The sequence below is a fragment of the Bombyx mori genome, chromosome 3 (assembly GCF_030269925.1).
Source record: "Bombyx mori chromosome 3, ASM3026992v2".
In the NCBI taxonomy this organism is placed as follows: Eukaryota; Metazoa; Arthropoda; class Insecta; order Lepidoptera; family Bombycidae; genus Bombyx; species Bombyx mori.
In genome coordinates this window covers 6,963,951-6,977,129 of record NC_085109.1, presented here as the reverse complement: position 1 = coordinate 6,977,129, position 13,179 = coordinate 6,963,951, and the positions used below count along the sequence as shown (strand labels likewise).

At 35.5% G+C, this 13,179-nt stretch overlaps 1 protein-coding gene across 1 annotated transcript; it reads right to left on the bottom strand.

Annotated features, from left to right (window-relative positions):
• Window positions 1-6,866: 6,866 nt before the first annotated feature.
• On the bottom strand, window positions 6,867-11,833 carry LOC101738588 (arylphorin subunit beta). The gene is made up of 5 exons (XM_012695113.4): window positions 11,437-11,833; window positions 10,326-10,456; window positions 8,847-9,635; window positions 8,592-8,713; window positions 6,867-8,505 (listed from the first exon to the last, which is right to left on the bottom strand). The coding sequence occupies exons 1-5, from the start codon at window positions 11,567-11,569 to the stop codon at window positions 6,957-6,959; spliced, it is 2,724 nt and encodes a 907-aa protein (XP_012550567.3). The 5' UTR covers window positions 11,570-11,833; the 3' UTR covers window positions 6,867-6,956.
• Between the last annotated feature and the right edge of the window lie 1,346 nt (window positions 11,834-13,179).

Sequence of the window (13,179 nt, the reverse complement as noted above, 5' to 3'; positions counted from 1 at the left end):
AACTTATATTCATAAGCATAACTAGCTTTACGATTTAATTTTAACGATTTAAAAAAAAAGATTCCTTAATATTAATACATTTATATTTTCGAATCAAACGTGGCTATTGATCTGTCAACTGTACCCATATTTAGCTTGAAGGAGTGTTAATGGTGAGTTGTTTTGACTAGAGAAGCTGTTCTGCTTCAAAGTGTCCATTTTGAAGCGTACCAGACCTGCTTGCACATAAAGTTGTTTCATGATTAACAGCAGGAAATTCCTTTGAAGCCAGTCGATTCACAACAATCCCAATTAAAATATTATGCGTAGCAGCGTCAGTTCCAGTTGTTCTCAATCTGTTTGTGGAAATACGATTTTAGATTTATTAATTATGGATAATATAAATTTAAAATCATTTTTAATTGTATATTACCATTATACCCTGTCAAGATAAAGGTAATAATTTTTTTTTATTAATTTTTAATATTTAATATATTAGTTAGTGAAAAATCATTATTTTTGCAACATTTGTATTTACAGAGAGTATTAAAACGAGATAATATATGTATAGACATATATATAGAGATTTTAATAAAGTCACTAAAAAAGTATTATCTTCGAAGAACATACTCATTTAAAAATATTCGAATAAAAGAATTCAAGGTTTACAAAAAAAAAAAAGAAAAAACGAAAAATACAATAATATATTCCGGCGGCCTGTTTCGATTGGCAACCACTGACGCGTGAAACGAGTTATACAGAAGCGGCGCCCGCGCAGATATAGACTCTCGGTGATCGACTATAATTTTTGTGTTCTCATACGAACACCACAGAAACTAATCTGAGCTTTACGTTTAACGGCCACGTGTTTGTTTTGTTATTTGCACTTCAACAATAGAATTGATTCAGTGGATCGGATTACAAATAAATCGGTGCATCTATCTTCATTGACGTAATGACTTTTTTAACGCGATATCTTGTTGACTTTAATTGGCTTTAGGGATTTCTGTAGAACATGTTTGTAATAAAGGTCATTTATTGTAATTACAATTTATGTTTATGTCTGTGCTGCTTAACTTTTGTTTTTATAGGCTCTGTATCTATAAAAACCAAATAGATTACTGGTGGTAGGACCTCTTGAGAGTCCGCGTGGGTGGGTACCGCTACCTTGCCTGTTTCTGCCGTGAAGCAGTAATGCGTTTCGATTTGAAGGGTGGGGCAGCTGTTGTAACTATACTTGAGACCTTAGAGCTTATATCTCAAGGTGGGTGGCGCATTTACGTTGTAGATGTCTATGGGCTTCAGTAACCACTTAACACCAGGTGGGCTGTGAGCTCGTCCGCCCATCTAAGCAATAAAAAAAGAAGAAAAAAAGATACTATTGTTCGAAATATTTGTTATTTTATTACAGTTAAAAAAAATTTGATCATGATGACTCTGATATAGTAAAGTAGACGGAAGCATTTATTATATCAATAAACAATTACACCTTCAATATACGCATAAAATGATTTGTTAGTGAAATTAAATCACATGCCCATATCTTTTATCTTTAACGGCCGTCTGGTGTAGTGGTAAGTGACATGGTCACTACACAAGGGGGTCGCGGGTTCGAATCCCGCCAAGGGAAGATATTTGTATGATAAATATAAATGTCTTTTCCAGGGTTATGGATGTATATTAAATATATGTATGTGTATAATAAAAATCTTACATTTATATCCGTTATCTGGTACCTGTAACACAAGTTCTTTTCGAACTTATCACGGGACCAGTTAACGTGACGTGATTGTTAGTAAATATTTATTTGTTATTTATTTATTTATCCTTTACAACATCACGATACACAAAGTGAAATGCGAACGAAACTACAAGTATTTGGGTTTATTTTAGTTAATTAATATTGTTTCAGTAGTGGTTTTCTTACACCCTGTGTGTATTACATCACGTGCAATGAAATCGTTACATCGTATCATCAAATACACGTTTGTTTTATAAGAACACTGCGTGCAGTCATACAATTGACGTCATTGCGCTCATCACGTTTCGTGTGACGTCATATAGCGTTTGTCTTTTTTTTTATCACCTAGATTGATGAACGAGTTCACGGGTCATCGCGTTAAGTGCTTATCGGAGACAATACAGTTACCCTAACCACCTTCAGACATGAGTTGAAAATCTAAATTGAATTGTAAAGTGACCGTGCCACCCTACAACCGATGTACCTGATACAACCGATGTATGAACTATGACCCTATGCAAATAAATTTGATAATCACGTTAAATCAATTTCAATTGACGCATTTCATTCAAATATGTATTAAGGTTGAATTGAATTTGGTTTATATTTATTTTTAGTCGTCATGGCCTAAAGGATAAGACCGTCCGGTGCATTCGTATGTAGCGATGCATCGGTGTTCGGATCCCGCCGACAGGTACTAATTTTTCTAATGAAATATGCACTTAATAAATGTTCACGATTGACTTCCACAGTGAAGGAATAACAAAGTGTAATAAAAATTAACCCGCAAATTTTTAATTTGCGTAATTAGTAGTGGTAGGACGTCTCGTGAGTCCGCACGGGTAGGTACAACCACCCTGCCTAGTTCTGCCGTGAAGCAGTAATGCGTTTCGGTTTGAAAGGTGGGGCAGCCGTTGTACTGTAAAAACTGAGACTTAGAACTCATATCGCAAAGTGGGTGGGGCATTTACGTTGTCTATGGGCTCCGGTAGCCACTTAACACCAGGTGGTCCGCGAGCTCGTCCACCCAGAGAAACAGTAATAAAAAAAAACTTTCAATATAAAACTTCCCTGTGAAAAAAAAAACTGTGTTCCGATTTCAAGAAATTTCTCTAAATATCATCAGGCAAATAAATTAATGAATATTGAAACATATTCTTATCATCGTTCAGACGTTTTTTTTTTACAAATGAACTTCTCAAACGTTCGTAAACATTTAACATATATTTTTACGACTTAGTTAATAGAAACGCAACGAGGAATTTAATTAAGAGCCTCAGCTAGTCCATCGAAATCATAATAACCCATAGAGTAAATTAAATTAACGAGTCGATCCGTAGCCGGCTTGCAGATAATTTATTGCTTCACAGCATTCCAAAATCGAAATAATTAGATGTCACAGCCAAACGAAATGCAAATAGTTTAAAGACATACTCCGGACCCTGAATCATCGATCATACACCTATACTAAGTATGTATTATGAAGCTTTAATTTTGGCACGGAACCCAGCGTTTTCCTTGCAAATTCAATGATGACCGGGAGCCAAATGTAAATAATTCTTTGAATAGTTTGTTAGTGATGTCTTCTCTATAATTTTATTACTCTATTGCAATAGATGTTAATATGGCAATTAGTTGGATTTAAAAAACTGAAACCACGACATGATGTCATGAAATTTTGTTAGCGTGAGTAGTGCGAGAAAATTTGATCCATAATAACAGTCAGTTTGTTTTTGATACTTAAATTAAATTTCAGTCATGATACGGTAAATAATATTATGTATTAATTCAGCTTAAATTTTCACAAAAAGGTGCGTATGTAGTTGAATTGATATAAAAATAAATAGGTACTTTATATTTTTATTTTTGTTCGTTTGGTTTGCGTCGTTTATATGATTAATAAATTTTAAAATACGATCAGCATGTTTTTTTGTACCTTTTTTATTATTTTTAATTTTTTTTAGTTGTATGAGTTATTTCGAAGAAAGTATAGACATATATAGAGCGATAGACACAGTAAAGACTGGTAGAGTTTGAAATATATAAAAATAAAATAGAGCATACTTTACTGCACCCAAAAAATATACCCCAAATAAATTAAACGAAATAAGCATTAGTATAATAAACAAGGTCAGGAACGAAACCGCACTTCAGCGCGTTCATATGTCCCGGAAAATGTTGCCTTCTATCAAAAAGCGCAAGATAGAATATCTCGGCCCCGTGCTCAGGAACGACAGATACATGCTGTTGCAGTTGATAATGATGGGCAAAGTGCACGGAAAGAGACGTGCTGGGCGAAGAAAGAAGTCATGGCTCCGGAATATCCGGGAGTGGACCGGTATTGCCTCAGTCGAGCAGCTGTTCCGGCTGGCTGCTGACAGAAATAAATACAGGAAGCTAACGGCCAACCTTCAGGATTGAAGAGGCACTGGAAGAAGAAGAAGATAATAAACAAGTGTTAGTACTGTTTAATGTTATTTTTTTATGACATGTAAATTATTGGTTGCTTGAAGTATCACTGACAAATGACTCCAGATGGGTGGTGGTTCACTTAAAACATGTTATTACTTAATTTAAAGGGACTAGGAAATCTAGATTTATTTCATAGCTTCTGTCTCGTGTTTCATTGATGAATAGATTTGCCAGATTATATTTTAACTTAAATTATAAAAAATCTCATGTTAGTCGGCATACGGACGCACTCGCAGTAACTACAATCATGACCTTGATTTAGAAGGGTCACAGCCAACGAGCTGTAGGTTTAGTTACAGAATAATCGACCAGACGTAGTCGATCGGGAAGAGTTTCGTAACAAAATATCAATAGGATTGTATATTCGTTTCACTGCACAAAAGAAATAGAACGTCTCCACCTTACGAACCATAAAATACGTATGCCCACTGAGTTTCTTGCCGGATCTTCTAAGTGGGTTGCGATTCCGAACCGGTGTTAGATTTTGCACTCGTTTAAACATTTTTTTTTTTTTTTTTTTTTTTTATTTTTTTTATGATTGAAGGATTACTGGTGGCCCGGAGGCCTTTCCAGTTTCACCAGGACAGGTGGGCGAGCAAAGGCTCAGCCAGGAGGGGTGGGATTTGCTAACAGCTACCCGAGCGCCTCCGAAGGAGACCTAACAGCTCAAGAGCAGCTGCTTCGCGAATGAATCTACTACCGGATCGGAATCGCGACCCGCTGAGAAGATCCGGCGAGAAACTCAGCGAGCTGATTCATGGGTTAGGTTGCACGGCGAACTCTTTGTCGAGTTCGACGAGTACGGTTACCGAGGTCCCTAAGCCTGCTCCTAGAGCTGAAGGCGTCTAGTGCGAAGGTTATTGGATCTGATGGATCCGTAAGGACGTGTCTAGGGCGTCGACGGTGACTGGCTCCTGCATGATCAGGATTCGGGGAGTAGTCAGCGGCGGCTACGATAAGGCGATTATCATGACGCATAGCCTTATCGAAATACCGTTCCGACGCTGACTTCATGTATTTCTGTATAGATTCGAGGCCCAGGTCGTCGTGTAGGTCAACGTTCCTCACGAACCACGGAGCTCCGACGGCTAACCTGCAAAAGCGGGATTGTAGAGATTGAAGGGTGTCTATGTGCGTGCGGGCCGCGTGAGCGAACACCACACTCGCGTAAGTCATGACGGGCCTTATGCAAGTTTTGTAAAGTGTCACCTTGTTCCGAAGGGACATTTTACTCCGCTTACAAATCATGGGACTCGTTTAAACAATTTGGCCAAAGTAGGGTTCATAAAAGACAGCAATTCTCAAAAACTGGTATCAGCACAAATCATTACTTCTCAGCAGAAATAGGCAGGATGGTGACGCCCACCAGTACGGGCTTAGGATGCGTTTTACAACCATTTCAAATTGTTATTGTTGTTTTGTCAGTATGTCTATATCAAGCATCTCTACATATATGTATTATTATTTAATCCCATTTTCACATTTTTGATTGGGATTTGGGTCCCAAAGAACAAAATAAGAACACTACAAAGCAGTCCATAAAAGTGATATATTATCTTAATGAATAAAGAAGCATATCCAAATTAGAACTTGTAAAATCCATTATTTTTAGTAATATCTATTGTCTTATTTTTTTTTAGTTTTAGAATGTGTTACAAACAGTCCTAAACAAGCATAGAAAAACATAATTCCGTCCTTTTAAATATTTTTGTATTGTGTTTTGTTTCTAACACATTGCAGACAGAGTGCCTAATCTCATCTACTATGTTATCTATTAATTTGTCACTTCGCGTGAGTGAATGTGTCTCGTCCACACGATCAGAATGCCTGATAAGTCTAAGTGCTGAGCTGAGATTATTAAATTAATTGCTCACAATTCTATTTGCCAACAAACAAAATAGTGTGAGAGCAAAGCTCACAAATATACACAAAACTTACGATAATTTAAAACTTGTTTCGGTTTTATTAGCTTTGTGACTTTTCATATCAGGAAGGATTTTAGCATTTAAAGCCTATTATTTAGTATTTATTTTCTACAATATTTAGTATGTAAATTTTTTTTGGTTACCAGTACGAACTCCATGGATTCCAAATATTATGTCTGAGCTATTAATTTCGTAAATTAAAATATTTTTTTGTTTTCCGAATTTATCTTTTTTTTTTTGTAATTAAAGTTCCGGTGACATATCAGTCTTTTCAATTTTAAAATGTTTAATTAAAATTACTTGTCCAATTTTAAAGTCTTGAAGCAAAAATAAGGTTATTTATATATTTAATAAGCAAAGGCAACAGTGTGATTATTATTTAAAAAAAATACGTTGCAATGTAAAACCTTGTAAGCAACTGTAAAAGTATTTCTATTTGTTTTCTAGCTGTTGTCACATCGGTGACCGATGGTTTTTAAATTTTCCACGATGAAAATAGGGAAAGCGTAACATCGTTGTAAATTTTTGGACCATTTCCAAAATCAATGATAGAAAACCACGTTAAAGAGCAAAATACTGTATCGGTTTCTGTTCCTTCACAAATACTTCTGGTAGAACATTATGTTTAGCGTAATAGCTTTCAAAGCTTTACGATCTATTAAATTTTAATCTGCAATCGTTAATGTTGTGTTGCATTCGTAAAAATAATATTGTGTGAGATTGTGCAGTCGTATAAAAAAAACAAACAGTTACATAGCAAATTTTATTGACATTCATTTGTATTAACGATTTTAAAATAAAGATAACATTTATTTCTAAAATTTAACTATATTTTTACATTACTCGTACAATTCATCATCTTGACTACTCTCCATTAATTTTTTGATGTAGTCGTATATTGTAAAATTTTGTTTCGGGATATTTATAAAAAATCTTAATTTTGAAATTTTAGATATATCCGAGCCTTTTTTATTGAAATTTATATCGAATGGTATATCTTCAATATTGGTGATTGGGCCACTAGGCAATGACAGTATACCTGGAACTTGAAATTCATTTTGATTTTTCCCAGTCACAATATTCTGTGAACTGTCTGCAAATAGAATTGGTTTATTTGGAGGCTCTGTTTCCTGAAAATTTTGTTCATGTAGAATGCTTTCCTGTGGGCTTTCATTTCTGATTACATTTTTTTTATTTACTGTGTCATCAGAGGAATATAGTTTATTTTGATCCTCGTAACTATATTTTACGTTTTTAGATCTGTAATCATTACTTTTACCTTGATAATTATTATCTAATCCAGCTGACAGTTTTAGAATAGGTCTTTTAGCTGGACCTTCCATTAATTCCTCTCTCTGTTCTGTGTCAAGAATCATGTTAATTGGTTCTTCTTTTTTAAAACCACTGCTATCAGTAGCGTAGTAGTCTTTTTTTCCATATTGACTCTTTTTGGACTGATAATCAAATGGTTCATTATTTGATGAATAATTTGGTTTCAAAGAAGGATCGTATGTATTGGTGCCATACCACTTTTTACTGACACCGGCACCGCCATAGTTTTCAACTTTACTATCTCCTTTATGCATAACGATAATATCTTTCAAGAAAACATTTGGTAAATCGAATAACTGCTTATCTTCAATAGTCAAATCTAAAGGATAGCCAGGAGAAAGTATTGCTTTGTTAAACTCTGCACGTGGTAATATACTAAAGTTTTCGAAGCCCTTATAAAGTGGGGCAACGAATACAAATATTTGGAGTTGTACTCCTTCAGTAGAGCCTTTGGGAAGGACTAGCCTTGAAGGGTAGCCTGTTTGAAAATCAAAACTTTTAAATGGAATAGCGTCTAAGCCAAATTCTGCATTCTGTACGTATTTGTGTATAGTTCTAAGAGAAATTAAATCGTTAGAGAAATGTTTCATAGCATCGGATGTTCTTGTTATAATGTTCGTGCCCGGTTTCAAACTTGTTTCAAAGCTGTCAAGCAACGTAAACATATTTTTCTTCTTCGCAAACTCGCCCGGTAATACTTTCGGTCCAAGATACATTTTAACAACGCCCTTTTGTGATATTAATGACGAAATGTTCACTTTGATAGTAAAGGGCTTGTGATTTAATCTCGGTTGACCAATTTTAATTTGGAACGTGGTTTTATCTTCAGTTGTTTTTAAAGCTTCAGACACGTCAAATTCAGAGAAGTCAAACGCTGTTAACATTTTCTTAACATCAACATTTACGACCTCTACTCCTGGGAAATATAACTCATTTCGTTCATACGGTGGTACGTATTGTAGCGCATTATAAACAATGTCCACGATTTTCTTATTAATAATCCAGAACATCGGGTCTCTTACCGTTGTCATGTAGTGTTGTAATGCAGACGGATATCTGAAAATGTACAAATGGAATAGAACATTGAGATCATTTTAAGAGCCTATTAATCATAAATATAGCTCAATCGATGTCTAAATTACCCGATGTCGGTATGATCTTTGCCAAGGAGATGTCGTGACAATGTCTCATAGCTTCTGTCACCCGTTACAAGGATTTCCATTAAATGGTTTAATATTTGTGTTTTATTGTATCCAGTGTCGATCTGAAATCAATAATATAGGTCGAGAAATGTTTAAAATTTAATGCCGAAAAAAGAAAAATTTCAAAATATGTGCTAAAAACTATTTCAAAACATTACTTATATTTTGATATTTGATAATGATTTTGAAACTTACCATATGTTGAACCACGGTGCCAATGTTGCTCTCAATAGTTTGAAGCAATCCGACACTCTCCGAATCTAACATTTGTAGATGGTCATTTCTAGAACCAAATTCATTTCCGTTTGTGTATATTAACGTAGGATCGTACGGCACATCTGGCACAGATGCCCACGTATAACTAACAAGCTCTGGTAGTCCGTTCGCATAGCGTTCCATATTATATCTAGCGTTCAATTGTGTCATCATTTGAAACAAATTTTCCCCGTATTTACCATTGACAATGTCATTATTGAACCACGGCGCTTGCTTCAGTTTTCTTAGATAATAAAAAGTGTTCAAGCCGACGTCTTCACGAAAGTACGCCAATTTAGACTCGTCGTTATTTTCAAAGAAACTTCCCGTGTAATTAGCGTTAATCGTGTACGAATTTCCTTCAACTTCAACGTTATCAGATAGTTCGAGTTCTTGGCCGGAAGCGATAAACGATCCTTGGATTACAACATCTTTGTTAATGAAATAATTGGGGAGTATTTCATATGGCGGGGGTATTAATAGCATTTTTGTGTCTCGCCTCTTTCCGACGGCTAAATATAGAGCGCTAATGTAAACCCCACAGTTTAAGTTTTGTCTTGCCCATGCCGCAGCTTTGAAGAATACGTCGAAGTTCTTCGCATTACACAACGTTTCGTAGACAATTTCAAGTTCATCTAAATGACTTTTATTATACTCTGTGAAAATTTCGCCTTTAGGTAAAAATCCTTTGGATTTTAATTCTTTAAAATTCGATATCGCTTCAGGATCCTGTAAAATATAACAGCATTATAAGATGTTTTGTAATTTGTATGTAAATTTGTAGGAAATAACTTTTTTATTTCTATTATTGTGTTAAAATGTGAATCCTAAATGTGATAGACGAGCTTACAGCCTCCTGGCAGTGAGTGAGTAACGTCACTTATGGACACTGGCAATACCAGAGGTATAGGAAAGGTTCATCGAGAGTCATCAAGCTCTTTTTTGTAGAACATGTCACAGTGATCGAGGAACATCGTGCAGTTCAAAGTTAATTCAAAGCCCAGTGATTCGTTGCAAAAAATCCCTGGAAACGCATTATGATTTCTGCTTCAAGAAGGTGGTGTGATAGCGGAAGTTACAAGCAAACAAGCTATGTGGAAGCACTATCGCAAATATTTCTATTAGATATAAATAGATATTACTATTATTAGTGTATATATTATAGTCTGTATATATTAGAGTCTAGAGTATATTAGTGTATATATTTCGGGGACGTATATGATGGATGGAGCCCACCTAATTATAACAGAGCCTATTGAAATCACAAAGTGAAAGCTTCTATTTACTTAGAACTTTGAGACATGTTGAAATTTCGGAATATCCTGCTACGAACCTTAGTATTGCCTATCATTCATGTTACCGATTCGCAAATATTTAGCTCCTCAACGATTTTATTTTAAAAATAACATTCACACTCACCGTAAAATCTTCATCTAATAAGCTTAAGAATTCCTGGGCAGATTTCAATATGTCCGGATCTTTGCTGATTTCGCAGACATCCTCGAAAAGCGGCAATAGTAGTTTTTGAACAGTCACCAAGTTGACGGGAACTGATTTCATGTTAAAGTACATTAAAATTTTAATCAAATAATTTAAAATTAAAAGAAAAGCGATAACATTTCAGTTAGACTGGTTCATTAAATATATAATTTTGCGTGTAGAATTTGTTTTATATGTTGAAATCGTAGAAGAAATTACAAAAGGTCGCTTGGGATTGAACGCTACTCATATTCTTTCATCGTGACATCAAGGTCAAATCAAAAAAATGAGATTATCTCAATCATCAATGATCTCATTTTTATTATTGCACCATCTTTAATAATAATAGAATTCCTCCGTGCGGGAACCGCTGCGTTCCACGACAGTGCGTTTTAAGAGTTCCCTTTTTTTGGGGTATAAACTTCCTTATTTAATACTAGCTTTTGCCCGCGACTTCGTACGCGTGGAACAGTTCACAAATAATGCTTTATTTTAGAACAAATTTGGTTAGCATAAAAAACGGTTATAGTGAGCCAATCTTAACATATAGATATTGCTGTCGCGGACTTTTTTTAGATTTTTCAATGACAATTCTGTCACACATTATTTTAGCTAAACTTTCACCGTTTCCACACAGTGGAACCTCTCAAAAGGGAAAAAATCCCGATTTTGAAAAATTATTTATTGGTGCTCCACTTGTATTGGTCTTAGCGTGATGTTATATTATTATAGCCTATGGCCTTCCTCAATAAACGGGCTATTTAAAACTGAAAGAATTTTTCCAATCGGCCCAGTAGTTCCTGAGATTAGCGCGTTCAAACAAACAAACAAACAAACTCTTCAGCTTTATTATATTAGTATAGATTAAATTACCAAACGAGGGCTAAGACAAAGTGTTCTCGGTGTCCGCGCCTATAACAACGTCCCCTAGTGATAACAGCCGACGAAAATGTGAGCCCAAAATTTGTTTGCTTTTGACGGCGAGAAAGAAGTACCCATATTATGGTTAAGACTATTCTATTAATCTAGCATTAGAAGAACAGAAACTCACCCGATTCCGATGGCTCTGGTAGATTTACAGCGGTAGGCACTTTAATTAAGAATCCGGAGCTGCCTATGAAAAAAGCACAGACTAGAACTCCTAACGTTTGCATCTTGCGTCTAATTCTGATGCAAAACAACATTTGGCTCGTCAATTTATAGGGCACAAATACTGGTTCAGACGCAGGTCATTTTCAACGAAAACTGATATAAAATGTGAATGCACTTTTTGTTTTCAAATAGTAAACGTAGATAGTTGAGTCAACTCGATGTGTGAAGTCTAGACAATGAACTTTATATATAAACAAAAAATACATTTTATCATGATTGTCGCAAAACAATTTTATTATTCGATTTTTTAATATTATTGTTAATCGTGAGCTTATAAAGACGCACGTTCATGGAACGTCTGGGTCTGCGGAGGGACTTCGATTTCCTCTGTATTTTGTACCGTATGTTCCATGCTCTGAGGAATTGTTTGAAATGATACTATCATCTCGTTTTTACCAGCGCACCGCCCGCCACCGGAGTAGAGTTCATCCGTACTACCTGGAGCCACTGCGTTAATGCACAGTGCGTTTCCAGAGATCTTTTTTGCCACTTACCATCCGATTTTGGAATGACTCCACGGTGTTTCTCGAGCGCTACGACATGTCCTTTTTCAAATGAGGCTTGTGGAAAGTATTAAATGGTAGGCAGGGGCTTGGCTCTGCCCCTGGCATTGCTGTCGTCCATGAGCGACGGTAACCACTCACCATCAGGTGAGCCGTATGCTCGTTTGCTATACGGTAATAAAAAAAATGTTGCTATTGTTATTGTTACCTTCATATCATCTTTGGTATATGATTAGAAGATATTCAACGATAAGTTTGATTTGGTTTTCTGATTTTGGATTCTGATGTAATTTATTGTATGTGTTTTGTATATGTGTGAATTCGACATTTTTTTATATGCATAATTCGGTCCACTAAAAATCGTTATTTTACGTTTTTTTTTTTTCGAAAAAAAGTATTGAAATTTCGGATTTAGGACAGAACAACGTCTTTCAAGTCCGCTAGTGATTAATAAAATATTGAAACATTTAAAGTTTATTAGCGGATACTCTGTTATAAAGATGGAATCCGTAAATTTTATGCTAAACTGCGTAAGTAGTGGTGGTTATGTGAGTTCGCACGGGCAGGTACCACCACCCTACCTATTTCTGCCGTGAAGCAGTAATGCGTTTCGGTTAGAAGAGTGGGGCAGCCGTTGTAACTATACTGAGACCTTAGAACTTATTTCTCAGAGGTGTGGCGCATTTACGTTGCAGATGCCTATGGGCTCCAGTAACCACTCAACACCAGGTGGTCTGTGAGCTCGTTCACACATGTATGCAATAAAAAAAAAGAATAACATAGCGATGCTCAAAGCTTTTCATTTCTGAAATTGTGTTAGACCCGCTAACTAATGAACGGATTACTCATCTTCTATTGACATTCACGTTAGAGAGATAAGAAAAGTTATAGGTCCGTCATGGACGTACAATGTGCGATCGAGCTTCATCAACATATTTATAAAAAAATAACCTAACATCGTTAAGGTTCAATAGCCGCGATATTGTTTTGTAAAGACACGCCATAACAATGTCTGTGTGATACCCTATAAAGTCAGGGGAAGGTCAAGTCTGTTATCGCGAAATTTATGCAGTCACATTGTAGAAAAATAATATAACCTTTTAACATAGACTGATTAAAACGTGATCTTTGTCAAGAAA

Coding starts and splice junctions, on each gene's coding strand:
- LOC101738588 (XM_012695113.4), bottom strand. CDS start 11,569: ATGTTGTTTTGCATCAGAATTAGACGCAAGATGCAAACGTTAGGAGTT. Junction 10,457..11,436: donor ACCAGAGCCATCGGAATCGG/GTGAGTTTCTGT, acceptor ACATGAAATCAG/TTCCCGTCAACTTGGTGACT. Junction 9,636..10,325: donor TATTAGATGAAGATTTTACG/GTGAGTGTGAAT, acceptor TATATTTTACAG/GATCCTGAAGCGATATCGAA.